At 39.2% G+C, this 26,934-nt stretch overlaps 2 protein-coding genes across 8 annotated transcripts in view; one reads left to right on the top strand and one right to left on the bottom strand.

The window, feature by feature from the left end:
- Nucleotides 1-13,836, top strand: part of PLBD1 (phospholipase B domain containing 1) — an 87,216-nt gene extending 73,380 nt beyond the window's left edge. The window contains exons 7-11 of the mRNA XM_062194864.1: nucleotides 8,412-8,612; nucleotides 8,718-8,858; nucleotides 11,028-11,213; nucleotides 11,839-11,945; nucleotides 13,519-13,836. Of these exons, the coding sequence (XP_062050848.1) occupies nucleotides 8,412-8,612; nucleotides 8,718-8,858; nucleotides 11,028-11,213; nucleotides 11,839-11,945; nucleotides 13,519-13,701 (818 nt within the window). The 3' untranslated portion in view covers nucleotides 13,702-13,836. The remainder of the gene's footprint in view (nucleotides 1-8,411; nucleotides 8,613-8,717; nucleotides 8,859-11,027; nucleotides 11,214-11,838; nucleotides 11,946-13,518) is intronic.
- ATF7IP (activating transcription factor 7 interacting protein) overlaps nucleotides 11,511-26,934 on the bottom strand; it is a 140,066-nt gene continuing 124,642 nt past the window's right edge. For 6 of the 7 annotated variants that reach the window (XM_062194861.1, XM_062194862.1, XM_062194858.1 and 3 more), the window contains exons 13-15: nucleotides 24,652-24,834; nucleotides 21,946-22,058; nucleotides 14,946-19,336 (exon numbers count right to left, since the gene is read on the bottom strand). In XM_062194861.1, the coding sequence (XP_062050845.1) occupies nucleotides 18,917-19,336; nucleotides 21,946-22,058; nucleotides 24,652-24,834 (716 nt within the window). In that variant the 3' untranslated portion in view covers nucleotides 14,946-18,916. Of the gene's footprint in view, nucleotides 11,734-14,945; nucleotides 19,337-21,945; nucleotides 22,059-24,651; nucleotides 24,835-26,934 lie in introns of those variants that run through there. The other variant, XM_062194860.1, reaches the window with a different exon arrangement.

Here is a 26,934-nt window from a genome sequence, read left to right as displayed (position 1 = left end):
GAGGAGCAGCCAGGACATGAACTGAACCAGCGCCTGTACAGGATGCTGGCGCCACACATGGAGGCTTAGCCTACTATGCCACAGGGTCAGCTCATCTTTTTTCTTTTTAATTGGGGCCCTATTTACCTTGGACATTTTGTTTTTAAAGAGCTTTGCCTTCTTTTAATCAAACAGAATAGACTTGGCAATGCAGGGGCTCTTAAATTTTGCATATTTCTTACACACGAGTCAGGAAGCTGGTGTGTGAGTGTGCTCATGTGACACCAAGTTTTGCAGAGGAGTTCCAACATTGTGCCTAGCCTGTTACTTGAGATACACACGCTGGTGGTGTTGCAGATGTTTTTCTCACAAGTATGGTGCATTTTCAAGTGGCAACACCACCAGATCGTAGAGGTTTAGTCGAACCTAATTGTAACCTTCAGCCTAACCTTGCAAAGCCCCACCCAAGAGCCCTCTGAGGGTGGCCTGGCCGTGTAGGGCACCAGGAGGGCAAGGTAAAAGTGTTGAACATAGATAGAAGATTGAAGATTACAGTGTAGTGCAAAGGGCATGTGCTACACCAAGCCTAGCAGTCCTTTGGTCCCTGTGCCATGAGGAAGACAGCAGCCACTGGGCCTACAGAGGGTGTCCACAATTTGTATTTAAATATTTATAATTCATTAGAGAAATTAAGAGATACAAACTCTTTCTTGTACACACACAGTCATACATATATGTGTGAAGTAAGCTGTTAGTCTTTTATATTTGTCTTTGTGTTGCTAGCCCTTGTTTTCTTTTTGTTTTAATCTACCTGGGGTTTGTTGAGATTATAGGATCAGTAAATTAATGTTTTTCATCCAATGTGAGGATTTTCATGCTTACAGGTCTTTGTGGCTTTAATTTTTCCTCAGTCTTTTCTATCATTTGGATTAGATGATTTCTATCTTCAAATTTTCTGATGCTTTCCTCCATCTCAAATTTATTGTTGAAGTATACAGTGGATTTTTAATATCTGTTATACTTTTCAGATCTAGAATTTTCACTTTCTTTAGTTTCTTTTCTCCTTGAGCTCTCCTCACTGGGAACTATTAATACCATATTTTCCTTTTTTAAACTGAGTTCTTGTCAGCTAAGCTAAGTATTTAAGGCTAGTTAGAGATGTTTCTAGTGACTTTTAAAAAGTATGGATCATGCTTTCCTGTTTGTTTTAGTGTCTAGTAATTTTTGGATGAAGTGTAGATATTAAAAATAGTGATTCTGAAATTTGTTTCATCAATATTACTTGTCTAATAACTTGCTTGTACTCAAAAATATGTCTCATGGTGTACACAGTCCTTTTGCTTTTCTCGGTGCTTTTTACTTTTTTTTTTTCATCAGATTATTCCTTTTCACATAATTTTCTTTTTTTAAATTCTTTTATTTAATGCATGTAAATTTCCAAAGTACAGTTTATGGATTACAATGGCTTCCCCCCCCCAATAACTTCCCTCCCACCCACAACCCTCCCCTTTCCCGCTCCCTCTCCCCTTCCATTCACATCAAGATTCATTTTCAATTCTTTTTATATACAGAAGATCAGTTTAGTATATATTAAGTAAAGATTTCAACAGTTTGCTCGGTGCTTTTTACTTCTAACTGCTCCTTCAACTTGACCTCCCAGAGGTGGTCCCTGCATCTGAATAGTTGTCAGCCAAGGATTTTTTTTTCTTTTTTTCAACTTTTAATTAATAAATATAAATTTCCAAAGTACAATTTTTGGATTATAACGGCTTTTCCCTATCATGACCTCCCTCCCACCCACAACCCTACCATCTCCGACTCCCTCTCCCATTCCATTCACATCAAGATTCAATTATCTTTTTTTTTTTTTTTTGACAGGCAGAGTGGACAGTAGAGGGAGACAGAGAGAAAGGTCTTCCTTTTGCCATTGGTTCACCCTCCAATGGCCGCCGCGGTAGGCGCGCTGCAGCCGGCGCACTGCGCTGTTCCGATGGCAGGAGCCAGGTGCTTCTCCTGGTCTCCCATGGGGTGCAGGACCCAAGCACTTGGGCCCTCCTCCACTGCACTCCCTGGCCACAGCAGAGAGCTGGCCTGGAAGAGGGGCAACCGGGACAGGATCGGTGCCCTGACCGGGACTAGAACCTGGTGTGCCGGCGCCGCAAGGCGGAGGATTAGCCTGTTAAGCCACGGCGCCGGCTAAGATTCAATTATCTTTATATACAGAAGATCAATTTAGTATATGCTGAGTAAATATTTCAACAGTTTGCACCCACACAGAAACACAAAGTGTAAAGTACCGTTTGAGTACTAGTTATACTGTTAATTCACATAGTACAATGCATTAAGGACAGAGACCCTACATGGGGAGTAAGTGCACAGTGACTCCTGTTGTTGATTTAACAATTGACACTCTTGTTTATGGCATTAGTAATCACCTGAGGCTCTTGTCATGAGTTGCCAAGGCTATGGAAGCCTTTTGAGTTTGCCAACTCCGATCTTATTTAGACAAGGTCGTAGTCAAAGTGGAAGTTCTCTCCTCCCTTCAGAGGAAGGTACCTCTTTCTTTGATGGCCCATTCTTTCCACTGGGATAAACAGAGATCTTTCATTTAGGTTTTTTTTTTTTTTTTTTTTTTTTTTTTTGCCAGAGTGTCTTGGCTTTCCATGCCTGAAATACTCTTATGGGCTTTTTAGCCAGATCTGAATGCCTTAAGGGCTTATTCTGAGGCCAGAGTGGTCAGCCAAAGATTTTGGCAGAGTTTATATATTCATATTTTGCTAACCCTCCTGTGATTGTGTTTTCAAAGTTTCCCCCAAATTTCCATTGCTCTGACAGCTCAAGCAATCTGAGCGCTGTAGGAATTGAGGAATACCCTCAGTCAAAATCACAGTAGACTCACATATCTCAGCAGGAACAAATTTAACCCAAGGTTCCCTGTCTTCTCCCACACTGACACGTATTCAGTGCTCAAGCAAGTGAATTGGACTGAAATTTTGGGTCTCTACTCTGCTGTAGATCTTTTGCTCCCACTATTTCCTCCCTCATATTCTCAACTGTTCCACCATGCCAAACTTTGACATTTGTCATTTCAAGCCAGTAGCTCCCACTTTCCAGAACCAGGGCAGGGTATGGGGATGAATGTGCTAAAACTACTATAACAAAGTTCCATAGACTACCTAGTTTAAACAACATAATTTATTTTTCTCGTGGTTCTGGAAGCTACAAGTTCAAGATCACAGTGTTTGCAGGTTTAGTTCCTCTTAAGCCTCTTTACTTGTTGGCTTGCAGATGATCATCTTCTAACTATGTCCTCACATGGCCTTTTCACTGTGTGTGCATGTCCCTGGCATCTCCTCCTACAAGGACAGCAGTCCTATTGGATTAGGACTTATCCAAATGATCTCAATTAAGTTTAATTACCTCTCTAAAGGCACCATCTCCAAATAGTCACATTTAAGGTATGATGTTACAACTTAAATATGTGAATCTGGAGGGAACACTGTTCCATTCATAACACCATCAAGGGGTACAGTGAAGCTGGGAAGGCTTGAACTCCTTCTTTACCAATGCTGTACCAGTGTTCAGTTTCTCTCTGCCTTTGTTCATTTTCTACTACCATTAGTTATTTTAAATAGTTTATACTTTTTTTAGAATTGTTATTTATGAGAGACATTTGCCATAAATATTATTCAAGTACTTTCCACACTAACAAAAAGTTGCACAAGAGCTCCTTTAAGAAGGCTTCACATATCTTCAGGCTGAGCTTCCCAGGTATCCTGTGCACAAATCAGAGCCTCTGTTTCATACTTAAGTCTGTGTCCCCAGGGCTAGCACAGACTTTTTGAGATTTTATTTATTTATTAGAGGTAGAGATAGATCAATCTTCCATTCACTGGTTCATTCTCCTGGAGCTGGGCCAGGCCAAAGCCAGGAGCTTTGTCTGGGTATCCCATTGGGGTATAGGGACCCAAGGACTTGGGCCATCTTCTGCTTTCTCAGGCCATATCAGAAAGCTGGTCAGAAGTGGAGCAGCTGGGACTCAAACCTGCACTGCAGGTGGTGGCTTCACTCTCTACACCATGGTCTCGGCACAGACTTTTTTTTTTTTTTTTTTTTTTTAGTGAATACAAATTTTCATATGTACAGCTTTTAGGGATATAGTGTTTGTTCCCTCCATTCCCGCCTCCCACCCACACTCCCATCCCACTTCCTCTCCCATTCCATTTTCCATTAAGATTCCATTAAGAGATTTCAACTATTTGCTCCCACACAGACACACAAAGTATAAAGTACAGTTTGAAGACAAGTTTTATTAATAATTCTCATAGTGCAACTCATTAAGGACAGAGGTCCAGCATTGGGAGCAAGTGTAAAGTGACTCCTGCTGTTGATTTAACAATTGATACTCTTACTTATGACGTCAGTGATCACCCGAGGCTCTTGTCATGAGCTGCCAAGGCTATGGAAGCCTCTTGAGTTCACAAACTCCGACCTTAGACATGGCCATAATCAAAGTGGAAATTCTCTCCTCCCTTCAGAGAAAGGTACCTCCTTTTTTGATGGCCCCTTTTTTCCACTGGGGTCTCACTCACAGAGATCCTTCATGCAAAACCATTTTTGCCATTATGTCTTGGCTTTCCATGCCTGAAATGCTCTCATGGTGTTTTCAGTCAGGCCTTAGGGGCTTATTCTGAGATCAGCACGCTGTTTAGGGTGTTTGTCATTCTGAGTCTGCTGTGTGGACTGCTTTCCATGATGGAACTTTCTATCCTTTGCAATTCTATCTATTGTTATTACCAGGCACTAGGTCTTATTTATGTGATCCTTTTGACTGATGGGTCAAAATGCTTTTAATTGAAGATTCTAGTAATGATGATCCCTAGGAGGCTGAGGCTTGCTTGTTAATTATCTGGATTAATTATCTGCAAGTCAGGCTCTCTGGGATGCACTAGGCATATTTCTTCTAGTATGTGTGTTCCTGCTTTGCACTGAGTCCAGGTATCCTGTCGACTGCCCCACCCACACATACAGTCCTCCTACATGGAAATGCTCCTCAAATGTTCCTGGGGAGCTTGCCAAAAATGCAGATTCCCAAAGTGCAATCCATATGAAATTCTTATTCTCCGGCTGGGGCATTTGTGACAAGTACCTGAGGTAATTCTAGAATACTGGGCCCATGGCCTATCTTCTGAGACTTTGGCAGTCCTTGGAGTCCAGGTAGCACATACTGGTTCAGCCTTTTCTTGTCTGAAGTACACGTACTTGGAAGTAAGTATATACAAAGAAAATTTTAGTCATCATAGAACAAAATGTGATTACTTCCACAGAGTATAGTATTACATATTTAATAGTAATTATATACTATAAACATTTTTAATGTACTATAATTACTTTTAGTAATTTAATGTTACCTCTTTGATCTTAGGTACTTTGGTCATAAAGCTGAAATATATACAAACAGTCCACAAGTTAGTCCATACCAAAATTCATAATAACTGCTTTCAAAAATTAGAACCAAGGGGAGAAAAGAAAAAAATTGTAGAATTAGGGCATATATTCCAAAGAGTTATTCATAGATTTTGTAATACTTACCTTCTGTTTTCTTAGGTACCTTTTGTTCTTTTTCTCCCCTTTTGCACTGTCCCAGATGCCAGTGTCTTCCACCAGGTCGTACATCTTGATCATCTACCACAGGCTCATTCAGGAAGCTTCCTCCCTTATTAACTTTCCAGAAATTCAACCTTATTTTCCCATGCTTTTCTTAACTGGTCATAAGGTGATTTCCCTCAACTCTACCCTGTCTAAACATGCAACTCCCCATGATTCATTCATTTTAAATGCTTCTAATACATTTGTTCCACAGTTGTGCAAGACCCGCACACCTGTTCCCATCACATTGGTCAGGCATGTGATATAGTGGAAAAGGCTTATTTTAGGAGTCACTCTTAGATTGATTCCTAGCTCATTTAAGCTCTTTTGGCAAAGATCAAATGATAGCATCCATCCTTCTCAAGCAAGGTATCTGATATATAGTAAATGCAGGGTCAATGTTAGTCATCACTGCTTTTTCTTTCTCCTTTAGATTTCATAATTACTTATTGAGCACCTGCTATGTGTCAAACCCTTTTCTTGGTATTGAGCTGAACAAGTACCAGTAAACAAGACAGAAAAAGTGTCTTACCTGCTTTGGAATAGACAGAAAAATAACCAAACAATATAATCTATATTAAATAGAATTTATTACTGAAGGTATTTCATTTGGACGTAGATGATAATAACAGAATGTTGGTTAAAACAAACCCATCTTCACGTTTCCTCTATGAAACCTTTAAAAGACTTATTAAAGTCTCATATGTAGATACTGCAAGATACCAGACCGCAGGGCAAGGACTGGATGTACAGCAGCTGGAATCCTTCAGTGACCATTTCTACCACAGGAACAGGCAGAATCAATTACTGACTAGAAGCTGAAAGTGATGAATATCAGTTAGGGTCTTGGCAGGCACTCTCTGCAAAGGTAAGAAGGCTAAGGCCATTGTGCAGTAAGTAAATTAAAGGGCTGCAGGATCTCATGCCCTGGGATAGCAGGCAGCCCATAACCTTCCTTTTTCTCGAAGTAAGCAAAATATTTTCCCATTGCAGATAGAGTAGGAGATATGATGCACTCGGAGCATGAGTGGAAGGGAGCAGAGTGTGTAGCCTGGGAAGGAGCCTTCTGAAAAAGCTTCAAGGGAATTGTGATAGAGTATGGGCTGGGAATGCCTGCATTTGGTAGGTGCTGAAGAAACATTTGTTGACTGACTGGCAGGCTGGCTTAAATAAATCAGAGAGCTTAGGGCAGGTTAGTGCTTTCCTGTAGGCCTGAGAAATGACACTTCCTGCTCTTCATCAGCTGGAAGGGGATAAGCATAAACACTGAGTGTGAAGTAGAGTTGTCACTTTAAAAATTTACACACACACACACACACACACAGAGTTCCCAAGAATCCTATCCATCTGCATTGAAGTCAAAATGACAGCAAGACACTTCAAAGTGAAATATGCTGTATACTTGAATGTCTATTCTAGTATCAGTTGGCTAAGACTATCTTTAAAATAACCCCCTAAAATAAAACTGTGGCTGAAAGCAGTATGTGATTATCACTGATTTTGTTTGGGTTCATGGGTCAGCCAAGTGGTTCTTCCTACTTGTCTCAGTAGGGCCCATTCATTAGCCATGGGCAGCTCTTACACATTTGGGGCTGACTGAAGTAACTGGGCTTTCTCCTTTACATAATCTCTCAGCTTAGAGCCCAGGCTAAATTGGATTTATCAGGCAGTGACAGGGTTCCAAGAGGGAACACAAGTGTACGGGGTCTCTTGAGGCCTAGACACACAACTGGCACTTTCTGTTACGTGAAGTAAGTTCTGTATCCAACCCAGAGTTTGAGGTGGTGAAATGGACAACAGTTCTTTTTTTAAAAAGTTTGTTTATTTGAAAGGTACAGCAGCAGAGAGATTTTTCATCCATTGGTTCACTCCTGAAATACCCCAATAACTGGAGCTGTGTCAGACTGAAGCCAGGAGTATCTGGGTCTTTCACAAAGGTGGCAGGGACCCAACTACTTGAACCATCATCTGCTGCCTCTCAGGGTACACATAGCAGGAAGCTGGAATCAGGAGTGGAGCTAAGTCTCAAAACCGGGCAATCTGATATAGGATGTGGGTATCCCAGGTGGTGTCTGAACTAATGTGCCAAATGTTCATCCCTCTTTATCATCTCAAACTCGATAGAACTAATCTTGACTACAGTTTTTGCAAGCCAGTTCATCCTTTTTGTTTCAGACTTCTGGGCAGTCTATTTTTCCATTGCTCAGTCTCTTTAATCAAGAGTCTTTTCTTAAATAAAGCTCCTTAAACATTAGTATTACTCATTCACTTATACAATGTTAAACAACAACTGCCCTCTTGTGTCCGGAGAGACTGCTACAGTAAGGAGTTAGAAATGCAGTATTCTTCTCTGAGGGGGTTTTCTACTAGAGAGCTTGCTCAAGGCCAAGTATGGTTATATGGTTTGCAAACTGCAGAAGGGCCCCAGCCCAAGAAATTAATGAATGGTCAATGAAAGTCATCCCACACTCTGTCAAGCTATGTAGCCCTCATCCAGTGTCTTCTCAGAGAGGTTAGTTACTCACTAAAAATTTTATTCAAGGCTGCCATGATGTCCTGTACCACCTGGAGTGTGCAGCTTTCTGTAATTTACATAAACCTTTATGTAGTCTAATGGAAGCCTTGGGGAAGCTCTGGAACAGTTCACTGGTCTGCCTTTCTCCTCTCTCTGCCTCTCAACCATTCAACGGAAGAACTGATATTCTTTGTGTAAGGCTCTATGCTAATAATGGTGGTTCAACATTCCAGGCACATATATGCTAATATGTATATTTGTTCTGTAGGGTTTTTGGAGTCTCTGGATGACTTTTACATTCTTAGCAGTGGTTTGATATTGCTACAGACCACAAACAGTGTATACAATAAAACTCTACTAAAGGAAGTGATGCCTGAGAGTCTGCTAGCCTGGCAAAGAGTCCGTGTGGCCAATATGATGGCAGATGGTGGCAAGAGGTGGGCAGAGATCTTTTCAAAATATAACTCTGGTAAGTGGCCCTGCAAAAACAGTTTTTAGGAATGTACATATATTCAGAGTTGTTAACCAGTAAAGCCTCATTCAGCTTTCCCTTCATGTCTCCTTGATATTTCAGGCACCTATAATAATCAATACATGGTCCTAGACCTGAAGAAGGTAAAGCTGAACCAGAGCCTTGACAAAGGCACTTTGTACATTGTGGAGCAAATTCCTACATATGTAGAATATTCTGAACAAACTGATGTTCTACGAAAAGGTACCTTCACGCTCTAAATCTAGAAGTCAGGAGTTATGTTTGCACATATATGCATGGTGGGAGAATATATGATGTGTGGCTATACAATGCAGGATACATGGTGGGAAGAAAGGGTGGAACACCACTGCCAGTTAAACTGGAAAAGGAGGACTAGGTTCAGCACATGTAAATCTATACTTCAAACTCTTAGAGGACAACGTGCAGCTTGGGACCCAAGTCAGGCATTCACAACCCTATGACGTCCTTGTCTCCAAGCTTCCTGGTTAAAGCTTTCAGTTCATTTTAGCAAATTCATCAGCATTACTCTGGACCAGGAGCTAGAAAAGCAAGGATACAAAACCCCTGCCTTCTAGGAATTCGGTAGTCTATAAAGGGGGAAGCAGAGTGCAGAGAAGCCATTAGTACCCAGAGTGGGCAGAGCTGTGAGGTCTGGTGGAACAAGCTCAGTGGTGACACTTAAAAGGACACTGTTGGCAATCAGAAGTTCTGGAGGGCGAGGCACAGCCTAGAAAGAGGCAGCCTAAGAGTCACACCGCTTCTATTTGAATCTCAGCTCTTCAAAACTATGGATCTCTCCATATAACAGGGCAGTTATTTGTAATTTTGAAAACCCCAATGCTTAACACTTGGGAAACAAAGTATGATCTGATCTAAACCACAAGGCAGCAAAACCTGCAGAAAATACATCTGAACTTTTTGTTATCTTTATTTCCTCTTAGGCTGTTTACTATGAGGCTTCAGCAATGACTATTTAGGAGGTGTTCCCCACATAGAGTCCAATATCATATAGAGCCTCAGAAGTTCATGGAAAACTGAAATTGAGATCGTTCTGGTGAAAAAAAAAAATCCAGTTTGTTTTTAAAGATTTATTTATTTAAAAGGCAGAATTCAAGACCACCTATATGCTGGTTCACTCTCAATATGGCCACAACAGCCATGACTGGGTCAGACAAAAGCCAGGAGCCTGGAACTCCATTTGGGTCTCCAGTGTGGGTGCTGGGGCCCAAATACTTGTTATCTTTGTAATCTCATTCCTAGAACTCATGAAACTACCCTAATATGACAAAGAATTTATCAGTACCATCACTGTTTCCATTATGAAGATGAAGAAACTGAGATATAGAGAGGTTAAGTAATTTTTCCAAGGTGATATACCTAATAGTGCCAGAACTAGCCTTCAAATCCAGGCAGTCTAACTTATGAGACTATATAACCTAGATGTGGTCTAGCAACAAACCCGACTTTGCCCTATAATTTCAGTATCATTCTTATTTCAGTTCTTTGGATGTGGGCTCTGTTTCCCAAAATCAGATACATCAATGTCTTGTCCTTTGCTTTTTCTTAACAACCTTGCTTTTGACAAGTTCTACATGCAATAGTAAAAAAGAAAAACAGACATGGCCAAGGGAATATGGAGGTGGGAAACCCCTGAATGGTGAAGACCCTATGTGACTGTTCCAAAGGCAATAACCCAGGCCAGTGTCATGTAAGACATTCCTGAAATGATGAGGGTATTTGAGCCGTGCTGTTTGGCACTTAACAATTAATGGACTCTGTAGCCTTTGGCATCCTGTGACAATATACATGAAACTGAGCCTTTATGAATGCTTATTCAAAGAAGTTAAAAGCCTGCTGGAACTTTAAGATGATCCCCAGGCTCCTCAAGATGGACTTTCTCTCCCTCTCCCTAAAAAAAATGAAGTTCACTACCTAAGACCTAGTTATTCAGCACTGACCCCAGAATTTCATTCCCAGTGCTGTTTTCTTTACCCAAAGATTAGCACTTTGCATCTCTTTTAGGGCCATGTTGTGAACCATCGGTGGCACTTTAGCACAAATCCACTCACATCAGCTCCCCAGACCCTTTGCATTACGGTTCATTTCACTCTCTAAAGAATAAGGTTACTTTCTAGCATGTAGTTTTAAGAATTTGGGGGTGAAAGCTTAAATTCTGATGCTCTCCTCCCCTAATGAAATAATCAAGGGGTAAAAGGAATCCTGGAAATTCAAAAGGATCAGCTTGGCTGCCAAAGTCCACACTTGAAGCTTTATTTTCCATACAGTATCACCTTATAATTTAACTACTGACTTCTGCCAGTTTTCAGAATAAACTACCATTATTAATACTTTTGTTCCCTCTCTTTTCTGTCTCCCTCCATTCCAAATCAGGATACTGGCCCTCCTACAACATTCCTTTCCATGAAAAAGTTTATAACTGGAGTGGTTACCCACTGTTAGTTCAGAAGCTCGGTTTGGACTACTCCTATGATTTAGCTCCACGAGCCAAAATCTTCCGACGTGACCAAGGGAAAGTGACTGATATGGCATCCATGAAATATATCATGCGATACAACAGTACGTAGCACATTTCTCAAGACTCATTCTTCAAAACTCCTTTTCTTCCCCATGGATAAAGAATCCATGTAAGTTTATCATTTCTCTACTAGAAGGAATTATAAGAAATTGTTTAAGTATTTAGTATTCAATTAATACTGTACATATACTGAACTAGAATTGTGGCCTCCTTAGATGACAGAAGCTTCTACTAATCTTTTAATCAAAATTATATAAAGTACAAAAAAAAAAATCTGTGCAGGGTTCCTTTTTTCCTCCAAAACACAGGTGTCACAGACAAAACAGCTAATAAAGCAAAAGTTATTCATAAGCGCTTTATTTTCGATAAAGTATCAATTTCAAATTGGTATTTTTGTTGAAAAAACTTGAATATTTATCTTCTATTATCTTTCTTCCATCTATGCTTCACTGTGCGAGGTTCCTGAGGCAGGCTGGGTCTGGGACAGAGAACTTGCTGTTGTTCCATCCTAGGAATGAGCCAAGGGAGACGTCTGTATCTGGCAGCAGGCTGGGCTGAGGCCTGTGGGGGTACACTCTCTGATTATCTAGTCTTTTAACACGTCCAAAAATCACTACTGTGGCTAAGTGTATCTCAGAATGCTTTTCCCATTACTCTTCTTCCTAGATTATCAGAAGGATCCTTACAGCCAGGGTGACCCCTGCAGAACCATATGTTGCCGTGAGGACCTCAACTCACCTACCCCAACTCCCGGTGGCTGCTATGACACGAAGGTAACAAGCTACTGGCGTTTGAATTTAATTTTCACTAGCACACAAGTCTTGAGAGACAAGCTGCAGAGTCTTTTTTTGTTTAAACAATGTTAAGTGCTGTAACATCTCATACTATTACAAGTAATAAGTAGGTCTGCAGAGGTATACTGAAGCCACCACATACGGGCAGGTAAGAACCAACTGTTAAGTCAGTTAACATCACGTCAATAGCTTGAAACCATCCACAGTGGGAGTACTGACACCATGGAAACCAGTAAACACTACATTCGGGGCCTTTTTTCTCAGCTGGTTACTAAACACTTACCTGCACACCATGGGCTGTGGGAAGTTCAGGGGTTCAACTTAGCAATGTGGTTGGCAGGTGTCTTCATTTATATCGCCTGGCCCACATTCTGAAAATCTTTGAAACGTGAACTGTTTTGGAGAAATGCCAACACCAACTACATAGTATTGTCTCTCACTGTGATAAATAGGAGATGGAACAGACAGCTTTTTTTTTTTTTTTTGGACAGGCAGAGTTAGAGAGAGAGAGAGAAGGAGACAGAGAGAAAGGTCTTCCTTCTGTTGGTTCACTCCCCTAATGACCGCTGTGGCTGGCATGCTGTGGCCAGAGCGCTGCGCTGATCCGAAGCCAGGAGCCAGGTGCTTCCTCCTGGTCTCCCATGCGGGTGCAGGGCCCAAGCACTTGGGCCATCCTCCACTGCCTTCCTGGGCCACAGCAGAGAGCTGGCCTGGAAGAAGAGCAACTGGGACAGAATCCAGTGCCCCAACCGGGACTACAACTCGGGGTGCCGGCGCAGCAGGTGGAGGATTAGCCAAGTGAGCCGAGGCGCCAGCCCAGACTCAACTATTGAATTCAGTGCAACCTACTTTCTAGCTATGTGATGGCCAAACTTTACCCTTAATGACCATATATCATGTAATGCAAAGAGAAAAAAAAAAGGCTTTAGAGAACCAGGCACATGTAAAACCTCAAACAATGTTTTGATATTTCTTTTTAATGGCATTTGCAAACATTCAGCAAAATGTGTGAAAAATGGTACTTAAAAAAGTTCACAGAAAATGGAATTAAGATTATCTGGGGGCAAGATAAAGTTGAAATTCATTCATAGTTCCCTCGTAATACATATTTTCCATTAACTCTTTGAAGACCTCTCATCGACATTCTAGAATATGCAAAGAAAATCGCCTCTCTTGCCTTGCCCAGGAGAACCCAAGCCAAGCTTTCATCTACCAAATCTCACCTTTGGAGACAGGGTCTGTCATTTTTTTGGATCACAAGTTTCTGAAGAAAGATATACTTCCAGATTTCCTTTCCCTTCTAAGACAAGACCCACTGTTACGCCGTGGTTGTTTCTGAGACCCAGGGAACTAAGCACACTTCTACTAGTCACATTTAAATGCCAAATGGATTCATGTGAGAGTGTCACATAAAGATACGCAGTAGCTTGCATGAGAATTTTATTTAAAGGAGGCTCATACTGGGACTTTGGAAAGACAGGAGTGAGGTAGGGTGTGGGAATTCAGTAAAGATTCTTCCAAGTAGTTTAAAATGTCTTCTCTTTCTTTCCAGGTATCAGATATCTACTTAGCATCCCGGTACACAGCTTATGCCATTAGTGGTCCCACAGTACAAGGTGGCCTCCCTGTTTTTCATTGGAACAGATTCAACAAAACCCTCCATCAAGGCATGCCAGAGGCCTACAACTTTGATTTTATTACAACAAAACCAATTTTGGAACTTGACAAAAGATGAGGGAGGATGAAGATGAGGGAACATAAGGAAATAGAAGGCCGCAAGTAAGATACCAGAAGCACTATTTTACTATGTTTTTCCTGTTATAATCACTCAATAAAATACATTAAATTTAGTTTGTCACTGTAATTTTCCACCTTCCCTCCCTTTCCTCCCCTCCCCTCCAAGGTAAAGATATCCAGAGAGAGTGCTCCTTTCACTGGTGCACCCTAAATGCTCACAACAGCCTGGAAGTTAATCCGGGTCTTTCACTTGGTGGCAGGAATCAATTACTTTGACCATCATTGCTGCTTCCCAGGAGAGGCTGGAATTGGGAGCCAGAGTGGGAGGTGGAATTAACCCTGGTGTGCTCCAATGTGGAACATGAGTGTTTTAGCCATTAGGGCCAACTGTCTGCCCTGACTGTTTAACAGCAAGCATTTCCTGTAGGGTACAGAACTGTGAAAGACTAAACATTATATAAGGGGTTATTTCAAAAAGTTCTTAGAAAATAGTATTAAAAAGTTAGTTTACTTTGGCACAAAAAATATTTTGAAATCACATGAGACCTCTTCAAAAAGTTCATGAAAATGGGTATAGAAAAATGTTATGAAAAAAAAAAAAAAAAAAAAAAAACCACTATGCTTAGATGTCAAAAATACTATGCTCCCCAACAGATTCATCTGTTAATTCCATGAACTTTAAGTTCCCCTGCATGACAAAGTAGGCTTCAGCAACTAAATAGATAAGGTATGACAAAAACTGCTCCCTCACTTGCCCAAGTTTGTATTTTCCTTGTACGCCTTTAACACTAACCACCTATGCCAGAGTCCCCTAAACAGCTGTTTCACAGGACTGAGTTCTAAAGCCAGCAGAATCCAAGATGAGTGCCACTTCCAGGTCACAAGGACCAGTACTCCTCTCAGGCTCTTAATGACAAAGTCTGAGGCCATGGTGTAGCTGTGGTTTCAAAAACACCTCTGACAAACACAGGTAGTAGCTTTTCTGGTCATAAATAGGCATCAGTCCAGTGTTTTGTGGTGCAAGCTTGGGCACACAGTATAAACCTCACAGTTGTCTCCTGTTCATGAAAGGCAGCATATCCGATCTGGAAGCAACAACACTGCATGGCAATTTTTCTTTCAAAGCTGAAGAAGTATGTATTAGTGAATAAGCCATAATGTACAGTACATAATGGGGCATCTAAAAAGGTAGAAGACTTTAAAAAAAAAAAACACAAGGGCTGAGAATAATCAGAATACTCAGAATGTTAAAAACCCAGTTGTTTATTTCAAAGTATAAATTTCAGGCTTGCCGGACAAAATCCCACTACAGTTAACATTTACACAGACAGCACTTGACTATACATTAAAAAAAAAAATTACCCACAAAAACCTTCAAGACCTAATAAAAATAGGGCAACATGCCCAGTTTATTAGACATTAGGAAGGTCTTACATTGTCTTACTATTTACACTTTGCAATAAAGAAAAATCAGGATGCAAGTTTCCTACAAAGGGTTTATTTTAATATTTAGTCTTGAAATGACTAATAAAATACTAAAGCCAGGATCCCCAAAAGGTGTTTGATTGCCCAGTTACCCTATTTACAAAAACAATCACATCAAAAACAAAAAAACCCAACCCTCAGAGAATAAAAGGATAACATTTAAATATAAATGATAGGTACTTAGCTGACTCTACAAATAAAACAACAAAAGCTTATTTTAACATGATAAAGTCATCTGAAGAAAAAACAATACATTTGTATTATTCTATTCCTCCCCACTGGCTGGCTCAAGGGGATGAATATTTCAGAATTAGATAAATCTGCCATGCCAAGGAACACCATGAGACTTGTTCTGCTTTTTGGTGTGTGTGTATGCCCAGTAAAAAGTGAGGAAGGCAGAATCATACACTGGTTTTAGACAGTTATCTGCAATAATGTATTACTGGGACATGGTTTCTCTGGAAATGAGAAAACAGGCCAGCCATGGGTCAACAATAAAACAGCAAGAACCAAAAAACATGGGATACTGAAGATACTACAATGGCCCAAGAAGTTCAATCGGAACACATTCATAAGTTTTGTAGTACCCCACTGTGCTGAGTGAGGATACCACAGGCATTATTTTGTTGATCTTATACAGTACTGGAGAACTTATGGGATGAGATAAATGCATATCATGCGATAGTAACACTAGCCTTGCTGAGTAAATGATAATTCAGAAATTATTTAAAGCAAAAGAGCAAACAACGAAAACTAAGTTAATACTTCTCCAATGCGGTAAGGAAATTCAATGGTGCAGCCTGCTTTTAAAGACTTCTGCAGAGAGGCACCTAAGTTAAGACTCTAAGCTTCTCTGTTTAGGTCACTGTTTTCAAGGTACTTCTTACCTGCCAAGAGTGAAAAGGAGAGTGGGAACTACCTCTCTGTGAGGCAAATGGTTTCCCAATAAATATTCTTCGCTCAGGGAGGAAAGCTCTCCACTTCTCTCATGAAGTTATATACTGTGTTAAATAATACACAGTATTCTGCATATTTTAAAAAGTGAGTCCAGAGAAAGAAAAAATAGTTACCTCAAACTGTTAACAGCATGTTGTCTTTGTACACAATTTATAAATCTAACAACGTAATTTCAAAAAGAGGCTTACTCACACTTAAAACAGGGTGAAATTTACTCTGACAAAGTGCAAAGTAGAGAGTAACAAACATCACTGTTACCTTTAAATGCCATATAAACACCTTATATTCCAGGTTGAAATATCAGAAGCTTCCAGATTTCCAATAAGGCAATACCTACAGAAGTATTATCAGGCTAAAAATGTAGCAAACTTGCATTCCCCAAATGGGATAATTGAGCTTATTCATAATACTTCATGAAAAGGTACCGTGAACTAAAAAAAGATAACCACGGAGTGTGAACTGCTACTAAAATGTCATCAGTAGTAATTTCTAACTGAATCCTCCATTCTCTCCCATCAGAAACAAAACAGACAAAAAGCACTCAATATTAAAACCTCCAAATAAAAGCCAACTTAGCATTCTAGCCTTGTATCTTTCAGTAAATCCAATTGTTATTGCCCTCATCAACAGGCTATTTTAAGGACACCATCTTACATATTTTTTTCCTTAAACATTACATTCTCTTTGTAATTCTGTTATTGTAGTATATCTTCTAGGGTTAACTGAGAATTTATTTTTCCTTTGACAGAAGACTGACAATAATGAGATTTTCATTCTATTAATCTTTTCCTCACTTGATAATATGTATATGATGCTATAAAAGCTTTAAAAAAAAGACTAATGAATATAGTGAAAATGTTCTTCAATAGCAGTTTTGTAGGGTAGATAGGTAAATTGTTACCGTGTAACTTAAAACTGGCCAATAAAAAAATAATTTGGAACACAGGCTTTCTCTTCTGCAGGCGAGAATGATCGAAACACTGCAACCACTGCTGGTAAGAACATAACACACATGCAAATAGGTGATCACAAACATCTAAGACCATCAATTTCTCCTTTTCAAAATTTTATGACACTGGCTACTTTACTATCAGTAGTTGTATAATATGTAATATCTACATTACTGATTGGCAAATGCAATTCATGGAAAACCTGAATTCTCACTGTGGTCTTATTTTCTGAGAAAGGAAGGTTTGGAGCATATACATTTTGGCAATCTGTAGGCTTTTTTCATTATCAATCCCCATTTCTAAGTTGACAGCACACTGGCCACTGAAAAGTGTCTAAACATTTTTTACAAGTAGATAAAACACCACTAACAAAAGGGATAGCCTCCTTCTATAACATGAAGTGGGAAAATGACCAATTTGAGAGCACAGAAATATGTAGGAGTTGAAAAACTAGAGGAAGATGACTTGAAAAGCTACTTCACAAACTGCAAATTTCTTCCAAATTATGCAACCATATTCTCATCCCAAAAACTTAGCTTTCCTGTCCTAAACTATCTACACTCAGAACAACCTGACACAAGTATAACTGACACTCATATTGCAATTCCATGACCTATGCTGAATTTTATGAACTCTGAGAGGAATGGAGATACACAGGTTATGTTTTTATATAATCTCAAAGGATATACTTTAAATTCTAGCCAATGCAGCTAAATCAGACTCAATATGGCACCATCAAATAAAGGTTAAGACAGGGTGATGTAAAAGGGGAAGGAGTTTTCCCCTTGATTATTTTAGCTCACTGTATTTTGTGAATTTTACTATTTGCTTTCTTTGAAAGAGTATTATACTTTGGGTGAAAAAGTGAACAACAATTGCTTCCATAATATCAACACAGTGTGTAACACAGATACCAAAGCATGTCTGGAGAATTTTCTTCCACAATATAGTTTTCTCTTGGTCATTTTAACACAGAATTAAAACTGTGACCAAAAATAAAAGTATCTATTCTTAGAAGAAAACAGCAAGTAAATATTTTAGCAATGCCACAAATGAGTAATATATACGAAGGCCTTTGCTGAAAATTTTCTTAAGGGTGTGTGCGTGTGTGTGTGCATGCACTGTATTTGGTGGAGATAAAGGAGAACTGGGTGAAAAAACGTGAAAGGAAGAATGGACATATGGCCATATCTAATTTTGCAATTAATCATTAAGGCACAAAATAAATGCAAAAAACAGGAAAGGGAGGAGCCACTGTAGATCTTATTTTACTAATTAACAAGCCAGAAAGAAGATGAATAGATCCTTTGCTGTGTTCAAATTAACCTACTTTAAATTATTTAGCTGTTTTGCTTTTTTCTTTGGGTTTTGTTTACACTGCATTTAAATCATTTAACTATGATCCTACACATCCGTCAGCAGTAGAATCATGCCAGTTACATACCTCAGATCCTGTGATCTAATTACTTCATACTGGAATAGAGGTAAATTTGAGAATGAAAATGGGCAATTCCATTGCAATGAACATATAGAGAAAAAACACAGAACACCAACACATATTCCCCAACCTCAAAATTAAAGCAAGGTACACATTTACATTTCAAAACCCTGAAGCTTGAATTGTCCAGGAAAAGATTCTTGCTTTATGGGCTGAGTTTATTTCACTTCTGGTTATAAACAAATGTAGTGTATTACACACATCTGTTCCAAGAAATCTTGCACAATGTGGATTTTACATTGGTTATCATGCACAAGATTAAAAACAAGACCAAAAAGTGGAACTTTTCAAAGAGGAAGAGAGAAAGGCTCCAGCTCCAAGGTTTAACTGCTCTGGGAAGAAGAGATCACATCCGTTGACTGTGGATCACAGAATGGTCCAAAACGTCCATAAATATCCTTGGCCCGTACTGCAAAGTAGTACTTGCTGCCAGATACAAACTGGGTGAGAGTACATGCCATGGGCAAGGGAAGTGCCTTTACCTCTCCAATCTTTTTCCATTGTGAGGGCACAGTGGCACTGGGTTCCTCATGGTAAGCATAGAGATGGTAGCTATCAACAGTGGCACAGCTTCGATCCACCTCCAGGACACTCCATGACAGTACAATGCCATTTTGACTCTGAACTCGTGCTAATTTCAAGTGTGGCTTCTGAGGCAGAGATGTGCTGGCAGCTTCTGGGGGCAGACGCTGTGGTTGTGGGGCTTCTGGTAAGGGTGCTGGGTGCACAGGGCGTGGGGGCTCCTAACAAAAGATTTACATTGATTTACAATGATCATAGAAAGAACTACTTTAGAATGCTAGAACTCAGATACCTTAAAGATCATAAAGAGAGCTGCTCACATCATGAATTCTGGGAAATACCAAATACCATATCAAGTTTAGCAAGCTCTGTTTGGTGATTTGTAATCAATCATGCCCAAACAGTGGTGCTGAATTCATTCCTATACTTCCTAAACCAAAAATACCGAGTTCTTCTAGACAGACACTGTAGATACAGGTAGAAATAATCCTCTTACACAAAATAATTTACAATCTATCTATGCTACAGATTCTCAGTATACTGTAACATTTTTTAAATGAGTGGCAACCTATTACATGAAATTAGAGTATACAACTATACTTTGATTTCTAAACTGTTTTGCCATATAGACAGTGGCAAATTCTTATAACTTAATGCTGAATGTCTTAGCTTAGAAGGAGAAAATGATATTTAAATTGGACCATGAAAGACTTTAGAGATGCAAAGATAGTTATGTACCTTTCAGAATCACTAGGAAAAGCATGAGCAAAAGCCCAGGGATAGGAAAGTGAGGGGACAGACAAGAACAAGTGTAAACTTTTCTTTGAATACAGGGTCCTTGAATACAGGGTTTATGAAGAACAGTCCAAGATAAATTTGGGAAGGTAGATTTAAGGTTAGATAATGAAAACGTCCGAGAGCAACCTTAGGAAGCCCTACTGACTTAACACAGGAACATCATACAAATATAAAATTATCATTATTATACTTAGGTTTTAAGATGATACAATTTCGTCAAGAGATTTGAGAGAGCCAGAGTAGGGACATGAGGGATTATTTGAGAGGAACATGTCTTCACTCACTGACTTTATATTGGAAGCCATAAAACAATATTTAACAAATTCATTTAACAAAAAATGTTCTAATATATATGGCATTAAGTAGATGATTCATATAAACTAAGTAGTAAATTCTGTAAAGATCTGATGACACTCTTCAAAATCTCTATACTTTCCTAAAGGTCAGTACTAGTGGTTCTGCATATTAAGAAAACAAAAAGGATATGCTGAATAATTTCAAAGAATTCAAATCTAGCACTAAAATGCTTATACCTAGTTGAAAAATTCCTGTGCATGTTTGGAAAAGGGTACAATTCACAGGTAAAAAGTAAAGTTACAGAAAAAAAAAACATTTAATTAGATAAAACATTGAAAGGTAAAGTAGAACTGACTGAATACTGGCCATGGTGCTATATGTCCTCAAATTTTTTTCTAAAATGACATAAGTAACATTAAATAAACATATAGCTAGCAATATCTAAGACAAGCTGGCTGAAGCCATGAATTTAAGAGTAGAGGGAGTGCAGAAGATCAAAGTGTTTGACAATAGCTTAAATGACATTTAATAGTCCCTATAATTCTTAAAATATTAGGATTTGGAATCTGCTCATACTCCCAAACCAGTTAAATCGTATGTGTTTTTCTTTGCTTTTTGCCACAATGAGGGTTTTTTACTGAAGTTTTACATATAAGATGCCAGAGATTTGCTTAATTTAAATTAGTCAAGCGTTGTGTAGATAAGATTGGTCATGTGCTGGTAAGAGTTTAAACTAGATGCTAGGCATACAGGAACAGCTATCTCATTCTCTAACTTGTGTATGGAAATTCCATTTTAAGTTTCTGAACAAGTGGGTAATGACACTGAGCAACCATTAACATCTGTGTGACACAGTACCATTTTTTTTTATATAATAACACTCAGGATTGTGAAAATTAAATACATGTAAAATACTTAATAGAGTTCTTGGAATAGATCAAGTGTTCCATTAGTAATATTAATTTTTCATGTAGAGGAATAATAAAAATAGCTAAAAGCATAGGTGTCAGAACTGTAATGCAGGGGTTCTTGGGAAGTATGACATTGGTTTGGTCAACCTCTGTAAGCATCAGCTACCAATTTATAAAAAAAGGACTTTTAAAAAGGATAGCAACAGTCCTTAAAGGACTTCTATGAGAGGACCAAGCATATTAACAGTGCTTGGTTCATGGTAAACAATAAATGCTAGCCATTATTATGAGTATTTTAGAAAGGATGTTTGACTAGATGATAGTATCAGCCTCAGTCCCCACTCTTCCCTCTCATAAAGGCAGCATTTTTGTTTTGACACATAAATGTTGTCACAATCAGGCCACAGGATAATGCAATACTGTTTGAGGCTCAATCTAAGAAGAAATCTTTGGTTTTCTTATCTCTTAACGAATGCATCCCAATACCACTGGATTAATTTAAAAGAGCAAATTGAGAATAATGTAGGAGTAAGAACTGGTTTAAGGTGTGGATGAAAAGAATAAAGTTAGAACATGGAACATCAAAAGTACTTTTTAATTTAGCCATGAATTAGAAAGGATCTGTTTCCCTTCAGATGCTCCAGTTACAAACCTGTTTTTGGACACTGCACACTACAGCACACTCAAATGATCATCACCCCTAGGAACATTTCTTCACAGTGGTAAGGTGAAAAAGCAGAGCTATCATTTCAATATTATAAACTACTATCACATTTGCCAGCTTTACAGTTGAGAATTCTGTAAAGCCAGGCATCAATACTTACAGTATGCACTTGTGGTGGTCGATGATGCACGGTGAGCTGAGGTCCTGTTGATCCCAGGGTCAGTCCACTGTTTACAACATATGTGGTTGTTTGAGGCACTCGAACTGTAACACCTATAAAACAAAATTGTATAAAAATCAATTTCACTGCAAATTTTGGTGCAACACTGATTAAGCACTTGAAGTCAGTGAAGCAGTATTTTTTAAATTTACAAGGAAAAATATTTCTAACCTAGAGGTCCACACTTGGCCAAACCATTTTTTGGGCATGAGGATAAAAACATTTTCACATATGCATGCACTTCCACCCTTTCTCAAGTAGCCACTAAGTGTGTTTTACCAATGAGAGAGAAAAGGTGAAAATAAAGGGAAACAGGAGATAGAAGAAACAGGAGATCCAGCACAGAGAAATAAATGCATGTCAGCCAAGAGGACTATGAGCAAAAATTTCAGTATTTTTGAGTACCAATGTGGTACACAACACGTAGACAGAAGGCAAACAGTCCAGACAGGGATATCCAAAAACAAATTGAAGCTGTCTCCAAAAAGATCCCTACTGTCTCATATTTCTAACCAGGATATAAAGTTCAGGCTAGTCATCCTTGCCTTGTGCCTCTCCCCCTCCACACCCTTCTGGTCAGTTGAAGAAACACTTTGCAGCTCAGAGAAAACTGTTAGGATACACACCAGCACAAAAGGAACAGAAAATTTACATGAATATACTGTCCCCACTGTGTTCCTTCCTTGTATTCCATAACTGCTCCATACTACAGTTCTGCCAGTTGCCCTGACTATGCAGAACCTAGTTTTCCAAAACTCATTCATGACCCTGTCAAATGACTATCAGAGAAGGCTGCTGTAAAATTGAGAATGTTGAAGCCAGTCTATGTTCAGAGACTCTATTTTCTCTTGGAAGCTATCTTTTTTTTTAAAGATTTATTTATTTGAAAGGCAGAGTTACATAGGTAGAAGTAGGGAGAAAGAGGTCTTCCACGTGTTGATTCACTCCGCAAGTGGCCACAATGACTGGACCTGGGATGATCCCAAGCCAAAAGCTTCTTCCGGGTCTCCCATGTGGGTGCAAAGGCACAAGGACTTGGGTCATCTTCTGCTCTTTCCGTGACCATAGCAGGGAGCTGGATCAGAAGTGGAGCAGCCGGGACTTGAACCAGCACCCACATAGGATGCCAGCACTACAGGCAGAGGCTTTACCTGTTATTCCACAGCCCCAGCCCCAGAAGCTGTCATCTAATAGTGGCATTACTGCAGTGTTTTTTAAAACAGTGATGCATTCTTGATATTTAATTTTCAAAACTAAGTTAACTGTGTCTCTCTCTCTGTGTACATGTATATGTATAAAATATATAATATCAGGGATACCTACACTGGTGGCAAAACAAAAACAGAATGACTAACAGAAAAGTAAAGATGGTAGTTACCTCTGATGTAAAGGGAAAAGAGCTGCAATAAGGGAAAGGCATACGGCAGCTCTTGTAGGATACTGATAAAGTTCTATTTCTTAACCTGGTAGAGGAAGAGTTCATAGGTGGTTCACTTTATTAAGAGTTAAATATATATAAACTCCAATATACATGATACACTTATATTCTACTACCAACATATCTATACCATGTTAATATGATAGCTATATATGTAATTTGTAACTATTACAACTAATAACTAATATATATATGTAGGAAACTAGAAGTTTCCATTAATATTTTCCCTTCTTTTCAGTCACCTTCCATACTTTAATATGCTCTCTCAATAGAGGTTATCCTTTTTTATGATTTCTACTCCCTGGGCTAAGTCAAAATTGATCATTCTCACTTTAATCAGGTAGGGTATCTTCTAAACACACTAAAGTACAGAACAACATCAAAAAAAGGTAATGGAGGGCTGGCGCTGTGGTGCAACAGGTTAAGCCTCTGCCTGCAGTGCTAGCATCCCATATAGGTGCCAGTTTTAGTCCCGGCTACTCCAATTCCAACCCAGCTCTCTGCTAAGGTGCTTGGGAAAGCAGTGGAGGATGGCCCAAGTTTGTGGGCCCCTGCCACCTATGTGGCAAGAAGCTCCTGGCTTTGGGCTGGCCCAGCTGTAATTGCTGTGGCCATTTGGGGAGTGAACTAGCAGATGGAAGATCGTTTGCTCTCTCTCAGTGTATCTCCTCTCACTCTAAGTCTAACTTTCAAATAAATAAATAAATCTTAAAAAAAATTTAAAAAAAGGTAATGTGATAGTACAGGTCATAAAATGAAGACAACACAGAGTCAAACTCATTTAGCATGAATGTTCAGTTTTCTTTGGTTAATTCTAAGGGGAGAAAAATGAATAAGTGTTTCATTTGTTGTCATTTCTTTTTAAAACTGATTTCTGATAAAAATCATATAGTTACTATACATTATGTTTTGAAATAAATGTACACTGTGCAATGTGTAAGTTAAATAACATATGTGTTACCTCACATAGTCATTTTCTGTGATGAGAACACTACCTTCTCTATCAGTAGTTTTCAAGGAAACATTACATTCCTGTTAACTATGTAATAACCAGGTTGTACAACAGCTCTCTTAAATTTTAACAGCTTTCAAGAAATTACAAGCACTTCTTGCAAAATCTAGTATAAATACAAACAATTCCAATTAAATGTTAAACAGGTATACATATACTTTGGGGCCATTTGCCCCCCAAAAGGAGTGTCACTTACTATTTTGGGGATTGACCTGCCTAACAGCAGGAGCCTGCATAACAGTTCCTCGCAGGGGTGCCTGAGCTGGTGGTGCTGGAAGAGTTGTATAAACCACTTGTTGGTTTCCAGGAGCTCTTGGTACAGGGAGTCTTGTGGTCACCTGAGTAGCTGGACGATGTGTTACATTCACTGTGGTTGGAGCTAATAGAAGGCAGAACAAGATATTAAGAATGCAGTAAATTCTAGGCTAAGCAAACAGTGTTAAATGGTAGTTATCTTTGCATAAATCTAACTATAATAAAGAGGTAAGTAGAGTTAACTTTCCTTTTGTAACCTTGCAAGATAAGAACCAGAGGATCAACCAAAATTAACAGTATTAAAACCCAAGCTTCAGAAGAACACTACAACCTCATCAAATCCTTTTCCTATGCTTTATCTAGATAATAAGCATGTAAAGATTTTTTAAAAGGCTTGTACTTGAGAGTACAATACTACAAGAAAAATTTTAATTTCTTTTTTGAAGATTTATTTATTTAGGTGCTGGCATTGTGGTATAGCAGGAAAAGCCACTACCTGTGACATGGGCATACTACAGGGATACCAGTAAATAGCCTGGCTGTTCCACTTCAAATGCAGCTCCCTGCTAATGGCCTGGGAAAAGCAGTAGAGGATGACCTAAGTGTCTGGGCCCCAGCCAATGACATGGGAGACCTGGATGAAGCTTCTGGCTCATTGCTTCAATCTGGCCCAACCCTGGCCATTGCACCCATCTGGGATGTGAATCAGCAGATGGAAGATTCTCTCTCTCTCTCTCTGGCACTCTGACTTTCAAATAAATAAATCTTTAGAAAGAAAAAAAATTATTTGAAAGGCAGCATGCCAGAGATCTGGAAAGATCTTCCATCCACTGGTTCACTCCCCAGATGGCAGCAATGGCCAGGTCAAAACCAGGAGCCTGAAACTCCATCTGGTTATCTCCCATGTAGGTGGTGGGACCCAAGAAGTCGGGCTGTTCTCCATCCTCAACTGCTTTCCCAGGCACATTAGTAGAATGCTGGATTGGAAGCACAACAGCTGAGACTCAAACCAATACTTATAAGGGATGGAAGCCACCATCAAAGGCATCAGCTTAACCCACAGTACCACAATGCTGAACCAACAGGAGGACTTCAAAGAGCAATTTGTCCCTTCTTAATTTATTCACAGCAGAGTAAAATTATAGGCCCTGTAAGCCTTCTATCAAGAGGATATAAACCAAGACAGAGTATGTTTACATTCCTACAGTTTAAGAAATGTGATGGCAGGGCTGGCATTATTGCATAGTGGGTAAAGCCGCCACCTGTGCTGCTGGCATACCATACAGGCACCAGTTTGAGTCCTGGCTGCTCCACTTCCAATCCAGCTCCCTGCAAATGGCCTGGGAAAGCAGCAGAAGATAGCTCGAGTCCATGAGCCTCTGCACTCATATGGGAGATCCAGAAGAAGCTCCTGGCTTCTGCCCGGCCCAGGCCTGGCCATTGTGATCATTTAGGAGTGAACCAGCAGACAAAAGATCCCTCTCTCTCTTTCCCTCCCTCTCTCTAGGTAACACTGCCTTTCAAATAAATAAAATAAATGTTAAAAAAAAAAGAAGGAACTGACTGGTTATTACAATTCATGTATTTTTTCAAGTGAGCCAACTTTTTATTTAAAATGGTAAAAGAGCCACTGAAATAGAATCCTTTGTGCTCTACTTTGGCATGTCCCCTGACATATGCTCTCTGAAACATACAGGATCATGAGAAGTACTAGACACTTATCACTAAGTGAGTCCCAAACATTCACTAACATGGAACTACAATGATAATGATTTTTAAGTTAATACCTCCTTGTTAATGATTCTCAACTAGAATCACATTTTACAAATAACCACATAAGTTAACAGTATTAGAAAAATAAATCTATTTTTATGTGAGAAAAGTGAGTTCTATAATTAAATAAAGTAGAAGGAAACTACTGGATATATTAGAATAGTTTTTTCACTTCTCCATCTTTGCATAATCCTTTTTTTTTTTTTTTAGAAAACTTCTATTTAATATAAATTTTGAAAGTACAACTTTTGGATTACACCAGTTTTTTCCCCCCATAAATTCCCTCCCACCCGCAAACCATCCCATCTCCTTCTCCCATCCCATTCTTCATTAAGATTCATTTTTAATTATCTTTATATACAAAAGATCAATTTAGTATATATTAAGTAAAGATTTCAACAGAATGCACCCACACAGACACACAAAGTATAAAGTACTGTTTTAAGACTAG

This window comes from Lepus europaeus, chromosome 6, assembly GCF_033115175.1.
Source record: "Lepus europaeus isolate LE1 chromosome 6, mLepTim1.pri, whole genome shotgun sequence".
Classification (NCBI taxonomy): domain Eukaryota; kingdom Metazoa; phylum Chordata; class Mammalia; order Lagomorpha; family Leporidae; genus Lepus; species Lepus europaeus.
This window is presented reverse-complemented; position numbering and strand designations above follow the sequence as displayed.